The sequence below is a fragment of the Calidris pugnax genome, unplaced genomic scaffold (assembly GCF_001431845.1).
Source record: "Calidris pugnax isolate Ruff unplaced genomic scaffold, ASM143184v1 scaffold69, whole genome shotgun sequence".
Lineage (NCBI taxonomy): Eukaryota > Metazoa > Chordata > Aves > Charadriiformes > Scolopacidae > Calidris > Calidris pugnax.
The window spans coordinates 7,837,814-7,858,726 of NW_015090859.1; the positions used below are offsets into that span (position 1 = coordinate 7,837,814).

General features: G+C 38.5%; 1 protein-coding gene across 2 annotated transcripts in view; it reads left to right on the plus strand.

Moving 5' to 3' along the window:
• Positions 1–20,913, plus strand: part of NALCN (sodium leak channel, non selective) — a 251,707-nt gene that overhangs the window by 120,952 nt on the left and 109,842 nt on the right. For both annotated transcript variants that reach the window (XM_014944224.1, XM_014944225.1), the window contains exons 11-13: positions 7,508–7,639; positions 14,040–14,207; positions 19,007–19,198. In XM_014944224.1, the coding sequence (XP_014799710.1) occupies positions 7,508–7,639; positions 14,040–14,207; positions 19,007–19,198 (492 nt within the window). The remainder of the gene's footprint in view (positions 1–7,507; positions 7,640–14,039; positions 14,208–19,006; positions 19,199–20,913) is intronic.

The following is a 20,913-nucleotide window of genomic DNA, read 5'->3' on the forward strand; positions in this document are numbered from 1 at the left end:
AACGTCTGAGGCATGTAATGTCTCCTGCTTCCAACATCAAATCAAGATTGGTTAGCACCTTCAGTGACTGTTTCCTGTGTTTCTCAGTGTTATGAATTCTATGCACACATCTTAAACTGGCCCTGGTGTATAAAACCTATGATCCCTCTACGTTTATTTAGAAGTTCTGAAGAAATGTCCAAAGAAAGAAGAGAATTTACTAATAATACATTTTCGTTTTTCATTTGACTTACTGCTTTCTGTGCTGCTGTAATGAACTCGAGTCGTGCTTTGCCTGAACAAAGTGTTCTGAACAAAGGTTCTGCATTCTGTGATACTCACGTGACCCCAGCTAATGGGGCTTTAAGGAAAGCAACGGGTACGGCAAGACTTGCAGTGCAGTTACAGAACATGAACATACCACCACCACCACAAATCATGGTGGTGCTGTGCACAGATAGGAGCTGGAAGTCATATTTGCCTTCATGCCACTGCGGTAGTATGGTCTAGGGTGCAAGATGCCCATAACTATCTATTCTAGATACCAGAGAGGATGGTCTTTCAGTAGGCATGTGTAGACATAAGTACAAATAATCTAAAACATCATTATAATGAAAAATACAGAATTAACCACAATATCCATGTGGCCAGTATAATGTCTTTTAGCAGCTGTGGCTGGGAACTTGTCTGGAATCTTTTAGGAGGACATAGCTTGCTTGGGGAAATAGCAAAAGCTAATGAAGAAGAAAAGGGAGTAAGCAGCTTGTCTGCACCATCCTATTAAAAGGAGGAGGAGGAGGAGATGCTAGTGTTTTATGAAGTGTTAAAGTATATCTAAAATATGAAGAGATGCAGATACTACTGTATTTTTCCTGCAGTTGTATGTTGATGAATACACAATTCAAGAGTATCAAAATTGGGAAAAAAGCTGCTTACCCATACAGTGATTATCAAAGTCTTTTGGTTAAATGATGTTTACACTGTTCATTAATTGGTTTGGTACTTTTGAGAGCTACCCTGCCAGTTCGACAATTATGCACTCAGCTTTTCACACACTGAACGGCCAAAATAAGCAGAGCTTTTCTGCATATCAAATCCTTACCATGTCTTGCTTAGTGCTAATAAGCTTTAGGGCTTTGTTGATAATTTTTTATTCTTCAAGCCAATTTGTCCTCTTTTATTTTCTTAGACCGTCACCAAGAGTGTTAAGTACTGTCAAATGCTGTCTGAATTTCTGTAGGTCTGAACTGAAACCAGTGAACCCTTTGAAGACACTTCTTTCAAGGGTTCACATGATAATACTGAACATTTTTGAGCTGGTAATATCAGGGTAACATGGCCCGTGTGTTCTTTTATTAAGTCAATCAGACCCTAGAAGTTTGCCACACTTACTGGCTTGCTTAGTAAGACTTGAAAGACTTGCTTATGGACTTGAAACAAAAATCCCGTGTAAAGGATGGTGGTACAAGGAATGACCTGTATACATATTAAGCCCCAAAAAGAGGTTTAACATTAGGAACGTGGAGTTCCATCTTCAGTTATTCTAGTTTGCTTAGTGATGGCTTTCCTGAGCCAGGGTCTGTGTGGCTCTGGCTGTGTAAGGTGGCAGCTGCTGCGGATTTTCTCCATGGCAGTGAGCTGGCAAAGGCCAGTTTATGTCACTCATCCTCCTTCTGCCATGCAGGAATGTGGAAGGTGTATTAGAGCAATGTACCGCATTCTGATACTCCTGGAGTGACAGAAGACTGCTTTAGGCCATGCATGGTAATGTTCCATAAGATGGAAGTGACCCAGCTAGGGTCCTCCTGTCAGCAATTCCAGTGTCATTGTTTACTTGAGCTTTTGGGTGAATCCAGGATATTAGGTACAATTCTTTGTTTAAAGTTCCTCAGCTGTAACAGGCACATTCCTAATGTTAAATAAATGAATATTATTTTTAAAGTATTTTCTGCTTTCATGAAATACGCAGCTAGGCACAAAGCAAATCCTCAACTCCTTCATGTGTTTCCAAACACTGAAAGAATTTGGATCCTTAATGGTTTGTTATATATTGGTTTTTATGGCCATGCATCTTTAATGCACTGTGCTGTCCACATTCTTCACAGTGTCCTGAACACTGAGAATCATCATCCTACATGAAGCCAGATGCCAGCATTAGAAGTGATTCATAGTAAATATAAGAAATTCTTCAATTTTGTACTTGATTGATGGCAGTAACAGAGCATTTCACTTGAGACTGCTTCAACACAGCTGATCTTAAGTACAATTTAATATTAGACACAATTTTCCATTCATGCAACTGGCTGACAGCAACATCAGAACATTTCTTTCATCTTATTCCTACCCAGCTTAAGGAACACACAAATCCAAGGGCTGAAAATGGTCAGTAAATTAGACAAGAACAAAAACTGGCATTACGTCTCTTCTTTCAAGTTTGCACAGAGAATTTTCCATGGCTGGGTGCTCTGAAAGGGGCTGTAATCCAAATGACACACTGCTCATCTGGTGATCCAAAATGATTTTTAAGGCTTGGGCAACTGCTGTGGGCTAAATTCAGGCTTCTCTTAAACCTTGTTCCAAACACAGAAATGTGTAAAGAGACAGTGAACTCTTATGGTCAAACGTTGCAGCAGAGGTGCAGTCGAGCCATTTCAAGAGTACAAATCCAAATTAAAATTCTGTGATGCAGAAAGAACAAACTAAGACAGATTAAAGTAGGGGGAAAGTTGGGCACAGTAGGTGTGTGGGCTAGAGCACGGTGATTGATCTCCTAAGGATATTGCAGTCTGTCTCTGGGAGGCCAACAGGAAAGCTGCTTATCATGCGTAGCATTTGTGACAAGTGAGCAGCTAGATTCTGACGTGCTGTAGAAAAAAATTAAGAAACACAGATGCCAATCTGGCCCCTGTGAGCAAGCCAGTCCTAGGATTTAAAATTAATGAATTTTAGGTCTCCTCAGCGTAGCGCTTTTGCTGTGCATGTGTATTTGCTCCAGTACCTCCACCTCCCTGGCCCTGTGGGCTCCCTGTCTTTCTGCCAGAAACTAGCTGCTTTTCACATTGCCTGCCATAGCCACCTCCTAATGTGCTGCCTCAGCCAGCTGTTCCTGCCTTTACGTAGCCTAGCTTGTATCTTGCCTGAGTCTCCTCTCTTATTACCCTGGTGTTGAATTATGTTACGCCAACATAATACTCTCTATTAGCTAAAATATCTCCTTTCAGATCAGTTGAGGTGGGAAGGCGACCTTTTGTAATTGACAAGAAGCTTTATTGAATTTTACTGAATCATACTGCGATTAAGATATTATTTATGTTATTGTAATTTATTTTGCTGCATTCAATATAGCACTGGAAAATCTTTTGCTGAGTGTCAGAAGGTACAGACTATATGAGAAGATGTACATGTATGTATGTGTATACCAAGGGGGTTTCTGCATTTTTATTCTCCCTGGATTACCATTTTGCTTCCCTGGGTTTTTGGGGTTTTTTTTTTTGAAGGGAGAGAAAAGTGCATTTTACAGCCTCACTTACTACTTTTTTTTTTAGCAAGTTCTTTCCATTTGAAGCAGAGTACTTTGTTACTATGAAGGAAATTTTGACACTATTATAAATACAGTGTAAATTATGCAGAGAGACTATTTGTTTAGAATTCGTGTGAAATAGAAATGTAACGGATAGAGTGCTACCTGTTCTGAATCACACCTCTGACAAAAATGCATGATAGATGCCAGTAGCCCTATCTTTAATTATTTTATTCTTATAGCTTGCCTTGTGGATTAAAAATAAAAGAAAGACCTCATTTAGCCACTCTGTTTTGATGACTTCACTGCACTTTAGGCATTGTTATTTGCCCAGGCTTGCTCTGTACATTTCTGACTGTTAGGTTTTATCTAGGAAAGCCTCCTTTTCTAGGTTGAAATATACAACCATTTTATGACATTAGGGTCAAAAGGAAGCCGGTTTGCGTGAGAGGGATTGAGCTGTCTTCTGTCTGCAGTGCTGTCAGTGACTTCCTCGCGTGTGAGCAGATGAGGACAGGTATTCTGGCTGGACCTCATACTTACAAGCTAGGAGGAACTGGCCAGGTTGTGAGGTTCAGGGGCAATCTTGGTTGCAAGGACCGTGTGGAGTTCAGGATCTTGCAAGGAGCCAAAAGACAGGACCACAACCCTGGTGTTCAGGAGAACAGAGTTTTTTATGTTCAGGTATCTGCTTGGAAGAATCCCATGAGGTACAGTCCTAGAGATAATAGAGTCCAGAAGAACTGGTTGATTTTCAAGGACCTCCATTCCAAGTTCAAAATTGGTCCCCTTCCAAGTGCAGGCAATCAAGCAAGTGTGGCAAGAGGCGCACATGAATGAACAAGTAGCTCTGGAATAAACTCAAAATTAAAAAGGAAGCATACAAGAGGCAGAATCAGGGCTACAGGACCCAGGAGAAATACAAAGATTCTTTCTAAGAGCAGAAGGATAAGGTTAGGAACACCAAAGCCCACATGGAGTTGTGTCTGCCAGGGGGCATGAACAGCAATGAGAAGGGCTTTTACAGATATAAGAGGAGTGAAAGGAAGACTTGGGAAAATGGGAGTCTGCTGCTGCATGGGTTAGGAACCTGGTGATGTGGAAGTGGTTGAGGTACTCAAGGCCTTTTTCACCTCTGTCTTGATGAGTAAGACTGACCTTCAGGAATCCCAAGCCCCTGAGACTCCTGAGAAGATCTAGAGCCGTGATGATTTACTCTTGGTGGAACAGGATCAGTTAAGAAACATTTAAACAAATTAGACATACAAATGTCTGTGGAATTTGAGCGGCTGAGGGAGTTGGGACTGTTTAGTATGAGGAAGAGGAGGCTTACTTGGTGGAACAGAATTGGTTAAGAAACATTTAAACAAATTAGACATACAGATGTCTGTGGAATCTGATGGGATGCACCCATCAATGTTATTCCAAAATGTCTGTGGAATTTGAGCGGCTGAGGGAGTTGGGACTGTTTAGTATGAGGAAGAGGAGGCTTAGGGGAGACCTCATCACTCCACACCTTCAACAAATTTGCAAATGATAGAAAACTGGGAGGAATGGCTGATACACCAGCTAGTTGTGCTGCCATTCAGACACACCTTGATAGGCTAGGAGGCTTTCCACAAAGGAACCTCATCATGATCAACAAAGGGAAAAGCAGTGTCCTACACCAAAGAAGGAAGAATTGCATGCACCAGTACAGGCATGTACCACCAACCAGCTGTGGCTTAGCAGAAAAGGCCTTGGGGGTCAAAGCCATTCTTGATTCATCAACACCTTCTTTAAGGATCTGGATGATGGCACAGAGCACACCTTCAACAAATTTGCAAATGATAGAAAACTGGGAGGAATGGCTGATACACCAGCTAGTTGTGCTGCCATTCAGACACACCTTGATAGGCTAGGAGGCTTTCCACAAAGGAACCTCATCATGATCAACAAAGGGAAAAGCAGTGTCCTACACCAAAGAAGGAAGAATTGCATGCACCAGTACAGGCATGTACCACCAACCAGCTGTGGCTTAGCAGAAAAGGCCTTGGGGGTCTTAGTGGACAACAAGTTGAGCCAGCCATGTGCTCTTGAGGCAAAGGCAGCCAACAACTCTCTGGGCAAAATTAGGAAGAGCATTGCCAGCAGACTTGGGGAGGTGATCTCCTTCTACTCAGGCCTGGTGAGGCCATCTGTAGTGTTGTGTCCAGTTTTGGGCTCCTCAGTATAAGAAAGATGTGGGCATACTGAATCTAGCAGAGGGCCACGAAGATGATAAAAGGGGCTTTCATATGAGGAAAGACTGAGAGAGCTGCAGCTGTTTAGCCTGGAGAAGATAACTGTAATGAGGAGATCTTACCAGTATGGAAAAATACCAGTATGGGATATGATGGGAGTAAGTAAAGAACGTGGAGCCAGGCTCTTCTCAGTAGTGTTCAGTGATAGGATAAGAGGCATTGTGCACAAACTGAAACACCAAGAAATTCCATTTAAACATTAAAAAAAATACTTTTTCACTGTAAAAACACAGGACAAGGTTTCCCTGGCAGGTTGTAGAGTTTCTGTTCCTGGAAATACTCAAAATCTGACTGGATGTGATCCTGAGTAACCTTCTGTAGGTGATGCTGCTTTGAGCAGAGGGATTGGACTAGATTGTCTCAAGGGGCCGTGTCTAATCTGAGAGATCTGTGATCTTGTTTTCCTTCTGGGACATTGTCTAATTTTGAACATCTGAATACAATAAAGCACTCTTTTACTCTGAGGGTGGTCAAACAGTGGAACAGGTTGCATGGGCAGGTTGTGGAGTCTTCATCTGTTGAGATATTCAAACCCTGACACAGGGGTACGCTAGCCAACCTCAAGAGGTTCCTTCCAGCCAATTAGGAGTTTGTGAATATAAACCAGTACAGGCACACAAAGTCTTTAGGAAGAAATTGAGAAGAGACAGAGTTCTATATTTGGAGTTTTATCTTTCCTGAAATTTTGTCAGACACTTTTACATATAAACTCAGGAACAGATAAAAATGGCCCTTTCCAATCTGAACACAATTTAAATTTACACACAAACACAAGGAACCGTAATGGTGCATAACTTACTTATGCTGTATTTGCAGATAAGCATTAAAGATATAAACTGTATTACTCATGAAAGATTGTTAAAAATATAGATATTAGTGACCATTCATTCAAAGGTGGTTTAATGTAAAGTAACATTACATTCTGCCTGTTTGATTCTAGCTTCTACTGGAACAGTTGTGGGTGGCCCAGTGAGGGTAATGGTTAAATTATCAGGGTAAATCATAAGTCCACACTCGTTGTGGTGGCAGCCTAGAAGATAGTTCTTTGAATTTCTGGCACACTGCTTATCAATACTGTTTTGGCAACTCAGGGATGTAAACTCCTGGCCAGCACTGGGTGCCTGCATTTCTCTTTTCTCTTGTGGGATTGCAGCATCAGTGACACAAGGCATTAAGCGCACACATATGTGAAATATCTGTGAAGTACATCATAGTTCATTGATGTGCATACCTACTATATGTAGGTATCTTTTATACTTTTAGGCAGTACTTTGACATCAGATTGAATCCCATAGTACTTGTCTTTCTTAAACAAAAGCAATGCACAAAAGAGAATTGATGTTTCTTTTTTCCTGAACAGTAATTCACTGAGATCTGCGTGAAGAAGGAGTATTAGCCAAAGGCAACTGAGTAGTTACATGTGCAGTTAACACTTTAAAAACATACTAAAGCAATGCATGCCATATTAAATGTATTACTACTTTCAGTAGTAAATTGGCAAATAAAAAACTGAAAAGTAAAAAAGAAGCAAACTGGCATATATAAACCAATAAATATAAGCAATAAGCAATAAAATATATTTTAAAGAGTAATAATTTACAATCATGTAAAGAACCTTTATAAAAACATATTGTTATAGCTGATTATGTTTTGACAGTGTAATAACACTTCATAATGCACGTGGTTTGACTCATTTTGATGATAACATTTTCTTCTTCTTTTGCAGAAAATGATGAGGTCATCCGTGTTTCATATGTTCATACTAAGCATGGTGGCTGTAGATGTGATTGTTGCTGCTAGTAACTACTACAAAGGAGAAAATTTCAAGAGACAATATGATGAATTTTACCTAGCTGAGGTGAGTATGCTGAAGTGACTATCTGGATATTTTTCAAGATAAGCTAAAGTAGAAAATGTGAATGTCAAGCACATATTAGTATGTAATTTTTTTATTCCCCTAAGCATTCCAAGAATTCTTTGCTAACTTGTTCAAGTTCCTCTGTCTGACAATGGCTGACAGCTTTATCTTACAACCTTTTGAAAGGTAATTTCCTCAAACAAAATGTCAGTGGTAATGAGCTGAGGCTTAAGTGTAACATCTGCAGGCAATTTATGGCTGTTGAGTTGCTGTCTTTCTGTAGTAGAAGTGTCCCATCCAGAAGAATTTAACTCTAAAAAAATGACAAAACACCGTCTTTGAAGAATATAGTACTTCTTCCTAAATCATCTTTATTTGGCATATATTTAGTTGCAAGAAGGTCCTTAAGCATCACCAAAATAGTATTGCAAATAGCCTGGCTTCAGTAACCTCAAGAGAACACTGAAAAAACATATATTTATTCGGTCATGAATTTGGTGAAGGAGCAGGCTGTGTTCCTGAACCAGTGAAGTGGAGGTAAAAAGTTTATTTCTAAGTGACATTCTGGCAGGAAGCCTGCTTAAGTCATTAACTGGTCAAAGATTTCACTAAAAAGCATGCAGTAGAGGTCCTAGAAACTTGCCTACATGTCTTTTGATACTATTTGATTCAATTAAAAAAAAAAAAAGGAAAAAGACTTGAAGTCTTTGGTACTAATGTACAGGCATAGCCTCAAATAGATACTTGCTTTTCCTGAATTTAGAGTGAAATCAGTATTGTTGCATTCTTTATTAAAAATACCTCTTTCCGAGGCCACTGTGAATTGTCACTTTATCTGAATATAAAGCCACCAGTGCTGAAATTCACCAAGATCAGTTCTCTGAAAATGTTGATCACAGTTGCCTGGATTGTGCACATGTCTAGCTTTATGGTTACTGCAGTTTCCCTGGCTTTGATAATTGCACAGAGGGGACGTTCTTAGACTATAGTGCGTGATAGCAGTATATTCCTTGTGATTCCTCTGCCACTGGTATTACCTGGTTGGCAACCCATATACCAATGGCAGAGGAAGCACAAGTCAAAAAGTTCAGCCACTCGCTCGCTCTCCCCCAGTGGAAAGGGGGAGAGAATCGGTAGGGTAAAAGGGAGGCAACTCTTGGAGCAAGAAAAAGACGGTTTAATAGGTAAAGCAAAGCAACATATGGAATTCATTCACTACTTCCCATTGGCAGGCCATACGGAATTCATTCACTACTTCCCATTGGCAGGCAGGTGTTCAGCCATACCCAGGAAAGTGGTGTCATGTGTAACAGTTACTTGGGACCACCAGCACTCCAAACATCCTCCCTTCCTGCTTTTCTCCCACAGCTTTTGTTGCTGAGAAAAACATGATATGGCATGGAATATCCCTGTGGTCAGATGGTCAGTTTGGGTCAGCTTTGTCCCCTCCCAACTCCTTGTGCTCCCCAAGCCTTCTTGCTGGTGGGGCTGTGTGAGGAACAGAAAAGCCCTTGACTCTGTACAAGCATTGCTAAGCAATAGCTAAAACATCTCTGTGTTATCAGTACTGTTTCCATCATAAATCTAAAACAGCACCATACAACTATGATGAAGAAAATTAACTCTATCCCAACCAAAACCAGTACAATATCCTAGTCCGGAAATAAATAATTAAGTGAGCATTAAAGCCTGAAACCATGAAGTCTTCATGGTAGGCATTTTTGCTTTATGCCCAGGATACAGCAAGTGGAGCCTGGATTCTTAACAAAAAATAACATTAATTCTATTTATATTCAAAATAGGAAACGCTGCATGTGCTATTTCTATTTTGGCACTGAATATATAGTATAATTATGCTTTTATTAATCAGTGCTAGAAGCACTCTCTTGAACATCTATTTCAAGTGTAGGCTTTGGGGTTTTTTTTCCAACAGAAATACTTTCCAGGGTTTAATAATTCCTGATGAGTATATCATGTAGACTAGTGTATTGTAATTCTGACCTATAAGCAATGTCCAGTTTCCTTTAAAGCTATATTTTGCTGTCTCTGTGTAGCTTAGATTATTGATTTATTAGTGGAGAGGTTTTCAGAAAACTCATTTGTTTACATTCTATATGTTTACATTTTTAATTATATAAGGTAAATTACTCAGGAATTGAGAAAGGCAATTTTTTATTTGCAAGGCGTATTCTTTTGATGTCCATTTGTTGTTTTTCTTTATTTTTTTTAACCTGTGATGCTTTTACTGGAGACAGTATAAAAATCAAACAAGAATAAACCCCTAGTATCTTAGAGAAGGAGGTGTAAAATATAGTATCAGAAAAGCAGAAGAATAAAAATAATCCTGGGAGAGAGGAGAAATTGATAAGCTGGTGTCATTTCCTACTCAGTTATTGTGAAGCTTGTTCTTTGCAGCACAGGGCATACAAAGAAATTGTTTTTAAGAGCCTTGAAGAGGCTGAATACTCGAACAATGCGGGTTATTCTACAGTGGCTGGCTTGTTTCCTTGGTGAGGGAGACTGGTTGGCAGGATGCACTGCTGTTGCTCTGTATTTTCCATTAGACTAGGCTGCAGAAAGCTCTCCCTTCGGAGGGAGCTTATCTGAGCAACCAACCAACAGCAGTGGCGGCAGGGATTCCCTTTGCTAAAGGAAATGGCCAGACAGGTTACAGCAAGCCATATCTAGCTTTCTGATATGTTTTCCAGAAGTCATCTTGGAAGTTGCTGGCTTTAGGGGTAGCCATGTCCAATAAAACAGCTCACTCAGTCCATCCTATGGACCAGACGTTGTAGTGGCCTAGAACTGCAGAAATACATCCACTTACATTCGGTAGGCAAATCTAAGCGAAGTTACTGAGACACCCAGTACCAAGAAAAGAACCCAACTGTTTTCGTAGTTTAAAGAGAAGACAGATGTAAGAGAAAAGGAGGCAACAGTTAGACAAGAAGATAAAAGACAGAAATGAATTCTAAACCCAGATCCCACTGGTTGCATAATTTTGTGTAGCCAGTAGCAAATAAGAGGTTCTGACAAATATTTCAACAGCAAATAAAGCAAAACCATAGGATGGTTTAACGGGATGACTCAAAACCCCAATGCAGTATCTGAGAACCTGGAAAGAGTAGACCTACAACCTCATTTTGGTAATTGTTATTGAGGATGTTGACTTTACTTGCTCAACACCTAGACAGAATAGTGATGGATGTTTGGTTCTCCATGCAATTGCCACATTTTCTTGTATTAAAAGAGGTTACAGACTAGAAGTTTTATTGGAGACGTGTGAGATTCCTCCAAGTGATGCTTTAAAGGATCTGAAAACCAGAGTTCAAAGCCTGTATAGGGTCTCCTATACACTTCCTCCTAGGTTCTTTATGCAGTCTGTGCCCTTGCACTGCTGCCCTCTTGTAGCCTTTGCCCTGTCCTGGCTGAAAGAAAGAATGAGTGCTGTGTCAAATCTGGTAGCAAGGGAAACGATGAAGGTCTGTGCCCTTAATCCCACTGATCCTGCTCAGCAGAATTCTTGTCTTTCCCGACAGCTTGGTAACCTTTAAGTAACTCACAGTTGCCTAGAAAAACTAACTGGGTCTGTCACTGTTGGATGTTGGCTGATACTGAGCTCTGCCTCTGCAAAAAGCTGTCGAGGGGCCACTGGCAAAAGTTAATGTTGCTGAAAGCGGCATTGACACCATAAAGCTTCCAGGTCACTGAGTGGGAGGTTGCCCTCAGAGAAACAGCCCATTCCTGGTAGCTCCCCTTTGGCCTCCCCAAAGGAAAATTGGCAACTTGGTGGATGGTGGCTGCTCATGTGTTAACCTGCTTTTTCTCTGTGGGTTTGCTCTGGCTTCTTATATGAGTTTGCCTTTCACTTGTCTGTACAGCAAAGGATTTCAGTTTAAAGAAGTCTATAAAATTGTATTACATTTCATACCTAACAAAAAGTTCTAGTCAGATATTCTGAATCTTCTCCTGTAATTAATTACAAGGAAGGAAAAAAATACGAGCTCTGTCAGCAGGAAGACAGGTGTATAAATGTAATCAGATGTTATGCAAACCCTTTGATACATTTTTAAGTGCTAGTGGTTTGAATTCATTTGACAAGCATGTAAAATGCAAATGATCCCGCCCACACATTTTTAGAATAAATTAAAATACACTTAACTTCGTATTTGTTAGTCTTGTCCTAATAGGAAGCCTATGTGCTCTGAAGTATGTGTGTGTGTATCTAAATGACATTGTTATTCCACCTGCTCTGAGGCTGAATTCCAGCTGTTTTCTACCCACTGTTCCATTCTTCCTAATTCCTAGTTTTGTTCCAGGTTTTGAACTCTGGAATTAAAAGAACATCCCTTGTTCTTTTAGGATCCAATTAGATGTGTTTTCATTAAGAGTGAGCTTTCGCTTTAAAATTTTTTGATAAAACATTTCTTTGTGTTTTATGTATTTTCATGTAAAGAGGTAGTCTCTTCAAACTTGGCTCATTTTTCTCCGTGAGCTCTTTTAGTTGCCAGAACAAGAGCTGAAAAACTGGCCAGGTACATTTGAGCTTGAAAGTGTCCCTACACTGTGTATGACTGAAATCACAGAAATATTTCTTAATTTGCTAATGTGAAGATATTTTTGGAGTGCTATGAATCATTTTGCCTTGATGTAACCATTCAGAGGACATTTGAAGCCTGATAACTATTTTGCGTGCCCTGAGGAAACCGTATAATGTAGCAGGTAGCACTGCTCATAAACAGCTGGGTGGACTAGGGGAATAAATACAGAACATAAACTTCAGTGATTAATTTCCATCTCCGCTCATGCTTGTGACAGTCCTGTACAAATAAAATATGTAAAATTTTATTTAGCTATCTCACAAACCCCCTCTTTCATGTTGATAAATATATTTTTGATGGAGAGTTCAAATTTTAAATAATGTGAGTACTTAAGGCAGCATCCCAGAGTGTCACTGTCAGATTCAGGATTAAAATCTTAGTCTCTAACTTTGTTATCCTCTGCCAAATCCAGTAAACCTTATGGCCCACAGTCAAGTTAATCTCTTCATCTTAAAAGATTAATAATGCTTTCACTCAGAGGGAGTTTAAGCTATATTTTGTTAATGTTTACACAGCACTTGGAAAGTATTAGTTCTATATAGATGCCACCTAATGTTATGGTCAGTGTCTCTTTTAAGCACCAAAGTGTGTAAAGGGTTAAAGAGGAAAGTCGCTGAGTCAAGGAAGAACATCTTTTCCATTGGATTTCCTGGCTGTTGGGAATTGAGGGAGCAAGTATCTCAGAATATATACAGTGGTAAAATAAGAAGGCAGGTGAGGAAGAAGTGTGTCTAGCCAGAAGGGTTTTTGGCAGTGAGAGAAATTAGAGAAAATAAAATTCTGGAGATGTAAACTTATGCAAAGTTGTCTCCCTTTTTTCCAGCTGAACATCATGCATTTTAGCGTGTAAATATTTCAAGAAAGGTCTCTGGAATAATCCCAGTCATCCCATGCCTACAAACAGATTTCTTCCCCTGTAACTTCCTACCTTACTTTCTTTGCTCAACTTCTTTAACACTATCTCTTTTAAAATTGTGAAAATTTACCAGTTAAGGATTGAGTTTCAATTTCCTCTTTTTTTTTTTTTTTTAATTTTTTCTAATGCTCAAGTCCTATCAACCCTTTTCTACCTGTTGTGGTTGTCATATTACTATTGGTGTGTTAGAAAATTAGTACCAATTTTCAAACAAAAGACTTTTAAACTTTGGTTTATTCCTTAGATCTCTTAAAATTCTTCAGACAGCTCAGATGTGTTGCTTCACAATTTGAAAAAAAAAGCCCATCTTTTTTTCACTTTTTATCTGTGACACAAAGTATAAGGTCAGCTGGGTGGATTGCTCAAGTCCTATCAACCCTTTTCTACCTGTTGTGGTTGTCATATTACTATTGGTGTGTTAGAAAATTAGTACCAATTTTCAAACAAAAGACTTTTAAACTTTGGTTTATTCCTTAGATCTCTTAAAATTCTTCAGACAGCTCAGATGTGTTGCTTCACAATTTGAAAAAAAAAGCCCATCTTTTTTTCACTTTTTATCTGTGACACAAAGTATAAGGTCAGCTGGGTGGATTTATTATTTTGTGCTTTCCAAATTTTGGAATCTACCTACATGTCTGTGGAGACACTTCATAAAATTTCATAAAGTGTACATTTTAAGGAATAATATAAGCCAAAATGAGGAAATCTATTATTTATTCTATTAAATCTATTGTTTATTCTATTTAGACTATGAGTGGCTTCGTTAACATTATGGAGATCTTTAGTTTTGCAGTACAAAACCTTGATAGCCATCATGACATAGAAACTTGTAAATTAACTCAGTGTTTTGAATGCATTTTTCTTGTTTTATATATTCATCTAGGTTGCTTTTACAGTTCTATTTGATTTAGAAGCTCTCCTGAAGATCTGGTGTTTGGGATTCACAGGATACATCAGCTCATCTCTTCACAAGTTCGAGTTGCTGCTTGTAATTGGAACCACTCTTCATATTTATCCAGACCTCTATCACTCCCAGTTCACATATTTTCAGGTATGATCAGCTACTTTTACTTTTACTTTTCTCAGGCTGTTTCTCCAGAATCATCTTACACTTGGTTTTTATAGCTCTCCAAATTTTCCTTATCTGGAGGGGAAGTGTGTTACTGAGGCTTTTCCTACATTTTCACTTTGGGGAAGAGCAGGAAGGAGAGAGAAAGCAGCACTGATTATTTCAGACTTCTGCTTCTTCCTTTGTCAGCCAGTCCAACCAGTTCCTCGTTCATCCTCCTTGAAGTGCTTAGGGTTGTTCCAGTTGTGGGAGAAAGCAACTGAGATTTATTATGTGTTATATTCTACTGTGCTAAAGAACGGGATTTAAAATATGTATATACTACAGGATTCATATCTTTCCATTACTCAGCATAGTGAATAATTACTAATCAATAAAGGCAAATAATAAATCACCAGACAGAGTCCTGTCAATAAATGTGGTTAGCTACAGTGACACAGAGTGTAATTAAGTGAGAACAATATGGGGGAGCAGTCTCCCCAAGCAAGGGTTGAAATATGATGACTTTTTTAGACTTCTGCAAATGCCATCCTGTATTTTTCTAACTAGTTCTACAAACATGCTCAAGAAAGCTCTCAGAATGACAAATTCTATTTTGCTTTCACCTGGTGTTATTTGAAGGCTTTTAGATGGTTATAGCTTTAATTTTGCTGTCCAAATGTGTAAAATGTTGTTATTCAATGTGGCATGAGATTTCTAACCTGCAAGAAAGGATGATCTATCAGGAATATGTCATTGCACTCTTTTGTCAAAAGCACACAGGAAATATAGGTGGGGGCTCTCCATTAAAACAGTCAGAATCTTAGTTAATAGTTGGTCCATATTTATTAGGGCAGAGTCCACTTCCATCTGATTATTTCTTTCTAGGAATTTTAAGAATAAATTATGAACATGTTTGACTAAATGGATAACATCATCACTAACTCATAGGACTGAAAGTATAATTAAAATGTAGCCGGATGTTGATAATAAAACGATAAGTCTTTTCTTTTCAATGGATGCAATTTTTGTGGGACGGGGTGGTGGTAAGTTTTTTGAAAAAAGTGCTAGCTTCTATGACAGAAAATGTCAGAATGTGATTATTTTTTTTTCCAAAATATATGGGAGACATACATTTTACAAGTAGAAACACCTGCTACGCAGAAAGATTTGGGTTGTATTTTGCAATCCAAATCCACTAAGAGGCAAACGACAGTAAGGTTGGAAAGTACTTTACCTTTGATGTCAGTGTGTGAGGGAGGTGTACACCGTATTCCCCCGCAATTAAGCTTCTGGGCAAGCTAGATAACACATTTTCAAATCAACCAAGGTCAAAAAGTCCTTTTCACATGGATACGTCTTGACGTTAGGCAGATTTCCAGACCTTTAGGTATTAATGATGACAAGTTAAATGTGTTCCTTGTCAGCCAACAAAACAGATTACTGAAAACAGAAGTCTTATTTGACACATTCCAGGATAGCGAGCAGAAATATCGTTTGGCTTATCTAGTCTTCCTTAGCATATAGTTCAGCCTGCATTATTCATTGGTCTTCATCATTACCTTTTGCCAACACATCATTCACTCTTAACCACATTGGCTACTGTCCACCCGCCCACCTATCTTTCTTGCATTTGCTCTATATTCATTCAAAACACTTGGCAAAGTCTTTCAGTCTGTGAAAGACTACAGCAAAGCACCATTCCGTGGCTATAATCTATAGAACACAAGATCAGTGGAGAAATGACAGAATTCGCATGTTATTGCAGAGATCTGTAATGAACCATCTTTACTGTGAGAGTGGTAGAGCACTGGAACAAGCTGCCCAGAGAGGTGGTGGAGTCTCTTTCTTTGAAAATATTCAAAACCCATCAGGACACATTCCTGTGCAACCTGCTTTAGGTGGACCTGCTCTGGCGGGGCGGTTGGACTGAATGATCTCCAGAGGTCCCTTCCAACCCCATATCATTCTATGTTTCTATGAAAAGAGAGAGATTTGAACAGAATTTGACCTGTACTAAACTGAAGGGATGATATTATATTTGTGCTTGGGGAAAATATTGCCATGTCTTTTTCTAAATAAATATCATCCTTTTTAGGAGAGCAGTTCCTCTTTTGTATTTTTTGGTTTGATTTGGGGTTTTTTTAATGTATTTTTATATTTAATCCAAATAGTGCACCTTCTGCAGCTCTTTACTACAATTTGCAATCCAATTACGTAGAATGCATAAATGTTCATTAGAGTGTACTTTTGCTAGATTCAATTTGTCACCTAATGAAAATAAATGAAAAAAAACCAAATAGTATCAATAAGATTAGTGTGTTGCTTAAAGGTCAATTAAAGTTCCCCAAGGGAAGGAGGGAAAAAAGTGAGGCAGATAAAACAGTTTATCTAAAGTACAACTCAGAATGCTGACTAACATGAAGTTTTCACTCCCACTGGGGTCAGTGTTTACACTAATATTGATGGGAACAGAGCTAACATTTACATAGTGAGTAGATCTTGAAAGCAAGAAGGTACCGTGTTTGCATCCTCATAGTACTTGGAAATCTCATTCATCTCACTATCTGTCACTGTCTTGGTAACCCATTTCATGTACTTCGATTATATGTAATATGAACATGGTACCAACGTGAAAGAAAGGACCTTATCTCACCTTGTTCTATTGTAGTGAAAATTAAGCTGCCTAGTGTAATCTCTGTATCTTTTAAACTACCAAAGACAGTGAAGGCTTGTCCCATCTCACACAAGGGATTTGATATGCTTATATTAAGTTGATTTCTTGAGTTGACTTCCTCTCTCTCCCCCCTGTGACAGTAGAGCCTAGATGACTAGTGTATTCTGCATCTCTGACACATAGGTAGGGAGATGAGTTTCATGCAAAATGCAGAACTGTACATTATTAGCAAACTACAAGGTACTGTGAAGTCTTTCTGTAAGCAACTACCATATCCTTCTGTCCAACTTATTTTCTCTCCAAAGCAGCACAGTAATTGTATTTGACTTGTACATAAGGTTAGCCTATAATTGCACTGTAATTTCGACCTTTCAGTTTCAGTATGATTCTTGTGGGAATACAGGCAATACCTTGGGCTAGAGACTCTCTTTTTCTTCATAAGAACTGCAGAATCTCATTTGCCTCATATGCTCCTGTCTGTTTAAATCTAGAACTGCTGTGGCTGCCTCTGCCACTTGTTGATACTGATGTTGTACCACTGTTTGTGCCACCATGAGTGGCAGAAATAGGAAGATTACAGTAGCTTTTCCAAGCTACAGCCAGCAGTGAATGGATCAGGAGTTCCAAATGCAGTCACAGTTCTGCAGCCACTACTAATACTGAGAGGTGTCAGATATGTCAGTGGCACCAATGCTGTTTCCTCTTATATTGAGAAATGCTGCCTAAAATTTCCCTTGTTGTATATAGCATGAAACAGCAAAATATGTTCATTACCAAACTTCCTAAGTTGCCTCATATGCTCCTGTCTGTTTTCTCCAGCAACTGCTGTGGCTGCCTCTGCCACTTGTTGATACTGATGTTGTACCACTGTTTGTGCCACCATGAGTGGCAGAAATAGGAAGATTACAGTAGCTTTTCCAAGCTACAGCCAGCAGTGAATGGATCAGGAGTTCCAAATGCAGTCACAGTTCTGCAGCCACTACTAATACTGAGAGGTGTCAGATATGTCAGTGGCACCAATGCTGTTTCCTCTTATATTGAGAAATGCTGCCTAAAATTTCCCTTGTTGTATATAGCATGAAACAGCAAAATATGTTCATTACCAAACTTCCTAGGTTACACAGCAGTGCCAAACAATTTTTTGTTGGGTCACTGAAACAGAAAGATGACTTGTGGAAGAAGAATAGGAAGTTCTTTATGAGAATATGTAACCTGATATAACAAATAACGAAGAATCATAGAAAAATCTAGGTTGGAAGTGGTCTCTGTCATCTCATCTAGCCTGCTGCTCAAAGTAGAGCTTTCTTCAAAGACTCTTAAGCACCCTGTCCATTTAGAATAAGTATGAATTTTAAACAGTGATGATAATCAAACAAGAGCAATTTACATAGCACAGCAGTAGAGTCTCAGTTGCTAAAACCAGGTTGATAAGTTTTGACCTCTGCCTGAAGCCATTCTAATGTTTGGTAACACACTGTAAACATTCATAGGTCTGTAATTCCACATTACATTCAGATTTACTATCTGTGGTGTGCTTTGTCTTTGTTCCCTTTGTTACCCCAGAAGCAGCTTTACCCGGTTGTGTTTCTGTGATGACTGATGGTGATTGATGCGTTGATTATAGCCTTGAGGACCTTGATTATCCTCCCGTGCCTGTACTCTCAAGACCTCTGCTGTCATCCCATGCTTGTGTGCCTGGATGCTGTGTTTTATGAAAGGGTCATAGATAGCTCATTCTATGCAAAATTACAGCTTGTTGCTACTATATGTTAGGAACAAAAAGAGCTATGTAACAACAAGCATCACACCACACAATTGTAAAAAGCTAAGCAAAAGACAAAGTAGGTTGAGTTACCTTGTCATTAGGTGACAGCTGCTAATAGCTAAAAGGAATCTCCAGACAGGCCAGGATAAGTACAGACAAAGCCTGGCGGGTTCCGGGGCTTGTGTTCTTAACCTAACACACAACTTGTGGTCTGTCACAAGCGATGGCAACCTGATATTTACTGGGCTACAAGGCTGCAAGCCCCTTTTTTTGGCCTTGGAGTCTCTGATTCAGTAAAAACTTGTCGATTCATGTGGTAATCAAATAATTACTACAGTTGCATTTTCTCTTTCTTTGCAGGTTCTTAGAGTAGTTCGGCTTATAAAGATTTCTCCTGCTTTGGAAGATTTTGTTTATAAGATATTTGGACCAGGAAAAAAGCTTGGGAGTTTGGTGGTATTTACTGCCAGCCTTCTAATTGTCATGTCAGCAATCAGTTTACAGATGTTTTGCTTTGTGGAAGAACTGGATAGATTTACAACCTTTCCACGGGCAAGTATAAAAAGCATTGATTACTCATTACTTGTTATTATTTTCTTATCAATGACACATCATATTTGTTATTATATTAACAATCTTCCTTTCCTTCTGAAAACCACGGAGCCATTTATCTCTGTATGTGTACATAAAATAATTGTTTTTTCTGGGTTTAACAGTCTTCCTGTAGTCCTTCAGTGGTGAAGTTTGTCTTTCTTTGCGTTAGGTATTCTAGGGAATACAGAGAAATTTTATGTATGCATCCTGACGATGACATGACAAAACATATGCCTTAGCAGTACTCTGGACTGTTACAGGAAGAGGATTCATGCACAATCATGAATAAGGGCCACAAAATTTATATAAAACATGTCTACGCATGATTTATATTTTCATATTATAAAAGTGGTTGTTCTTGATTGGTACAGGAATGCTTGTTTTACACAGGGTTATAAAACCTGTCTGCATTGACAAAATAAGTGTTTGCCTTTAGGGTATAAATAATGGATATTTATGGGCATCGCGTTAATTCAGAACAGAACATTGAAAATCAGTGGAAATTGGAGCTAATGTATTTATTGAAGCACAGTGTTCTGAATGAAAATACTGCTATTTCTTTAATAATAGATTAGGCTGAGTATACATGGATTGGTTCCAGTGACAATTTATTTGTTTCTGTCATTCCAGTTTGGTTATCCAATGTATCTATTTTAGTGAAACCGCATTGGTTTGAAGAATTAAATAACAATGAATAAGGCAGCCTCAAGGGTCATGCATTTAGCAAACAAAACGGCTAGGCAACAATTTTTAATTATCAACCTGGATTTGATGTATGGGAAGCTGGGCATCAAATGTAAGGCAGAAAACACCTACCCACAGGGAATAATGTAACACCATGTAACACTGTTTCGGAAAACGTGCTTAGAAAAGCAGCCAGTAGGATCATTAAGAATTTGGTGTAATTCATTTTTTAAATGCTGAAGAACACAAAAAGAATATAATAAAACTTAAACTTTTCTAATGAAGTCAGGCCTCTGTCTCTAAATTGAGTGATAGTACTACCTTATTATATGCCCAAAATCTTCCAATTGCAAGTTTGAAATCATCATGGAATTTGGTTTTAGTATTTTTTTTAATTATTTATGCAAAATGGCGATAATATTACTGAAAGAATTATTGTAGTATAATTAAAATAGGACAGATTTACAACCACCTGCACATTTTAGTGAAATAAATTGATATAAATATCTGAGAAAGATCCTCTTGAAGGAAAACATTGCCAAAATACATCAAGATGGTAGTAAAGTTTTGAATTATTTTGGGCATTTCAATCTGAGACCATTTAGGCCTCATTAAGAAAACTATCATACTGATTTTTAATAGACATATGTATATATGAAAATACATGTTTGAAGAGTTAGAAAATATTTACTCTAGTTAATCATTTAGTTTTTTACAAACAGAAACTATCCAAACTTGTTTTCTATTTTCTGACAAAAGACCTGTTACCAATATGAAGGGAGTGTTCCAGCAATACTGAATTGAAATATATTTAATACTTTTTATATGATAGCCAGAAGCAAGAGTCTCTCATTATTTTTTAATTATTGTTTATTTGTATACATATTCACTTCATTAGGAATGGTTCAGAAGCATACTTTATATTTTGTGGTTTTTTTCATGTAGTTTTCTAATGAAACATCTCTTAATAGGGTAATAGAGTCAATTAA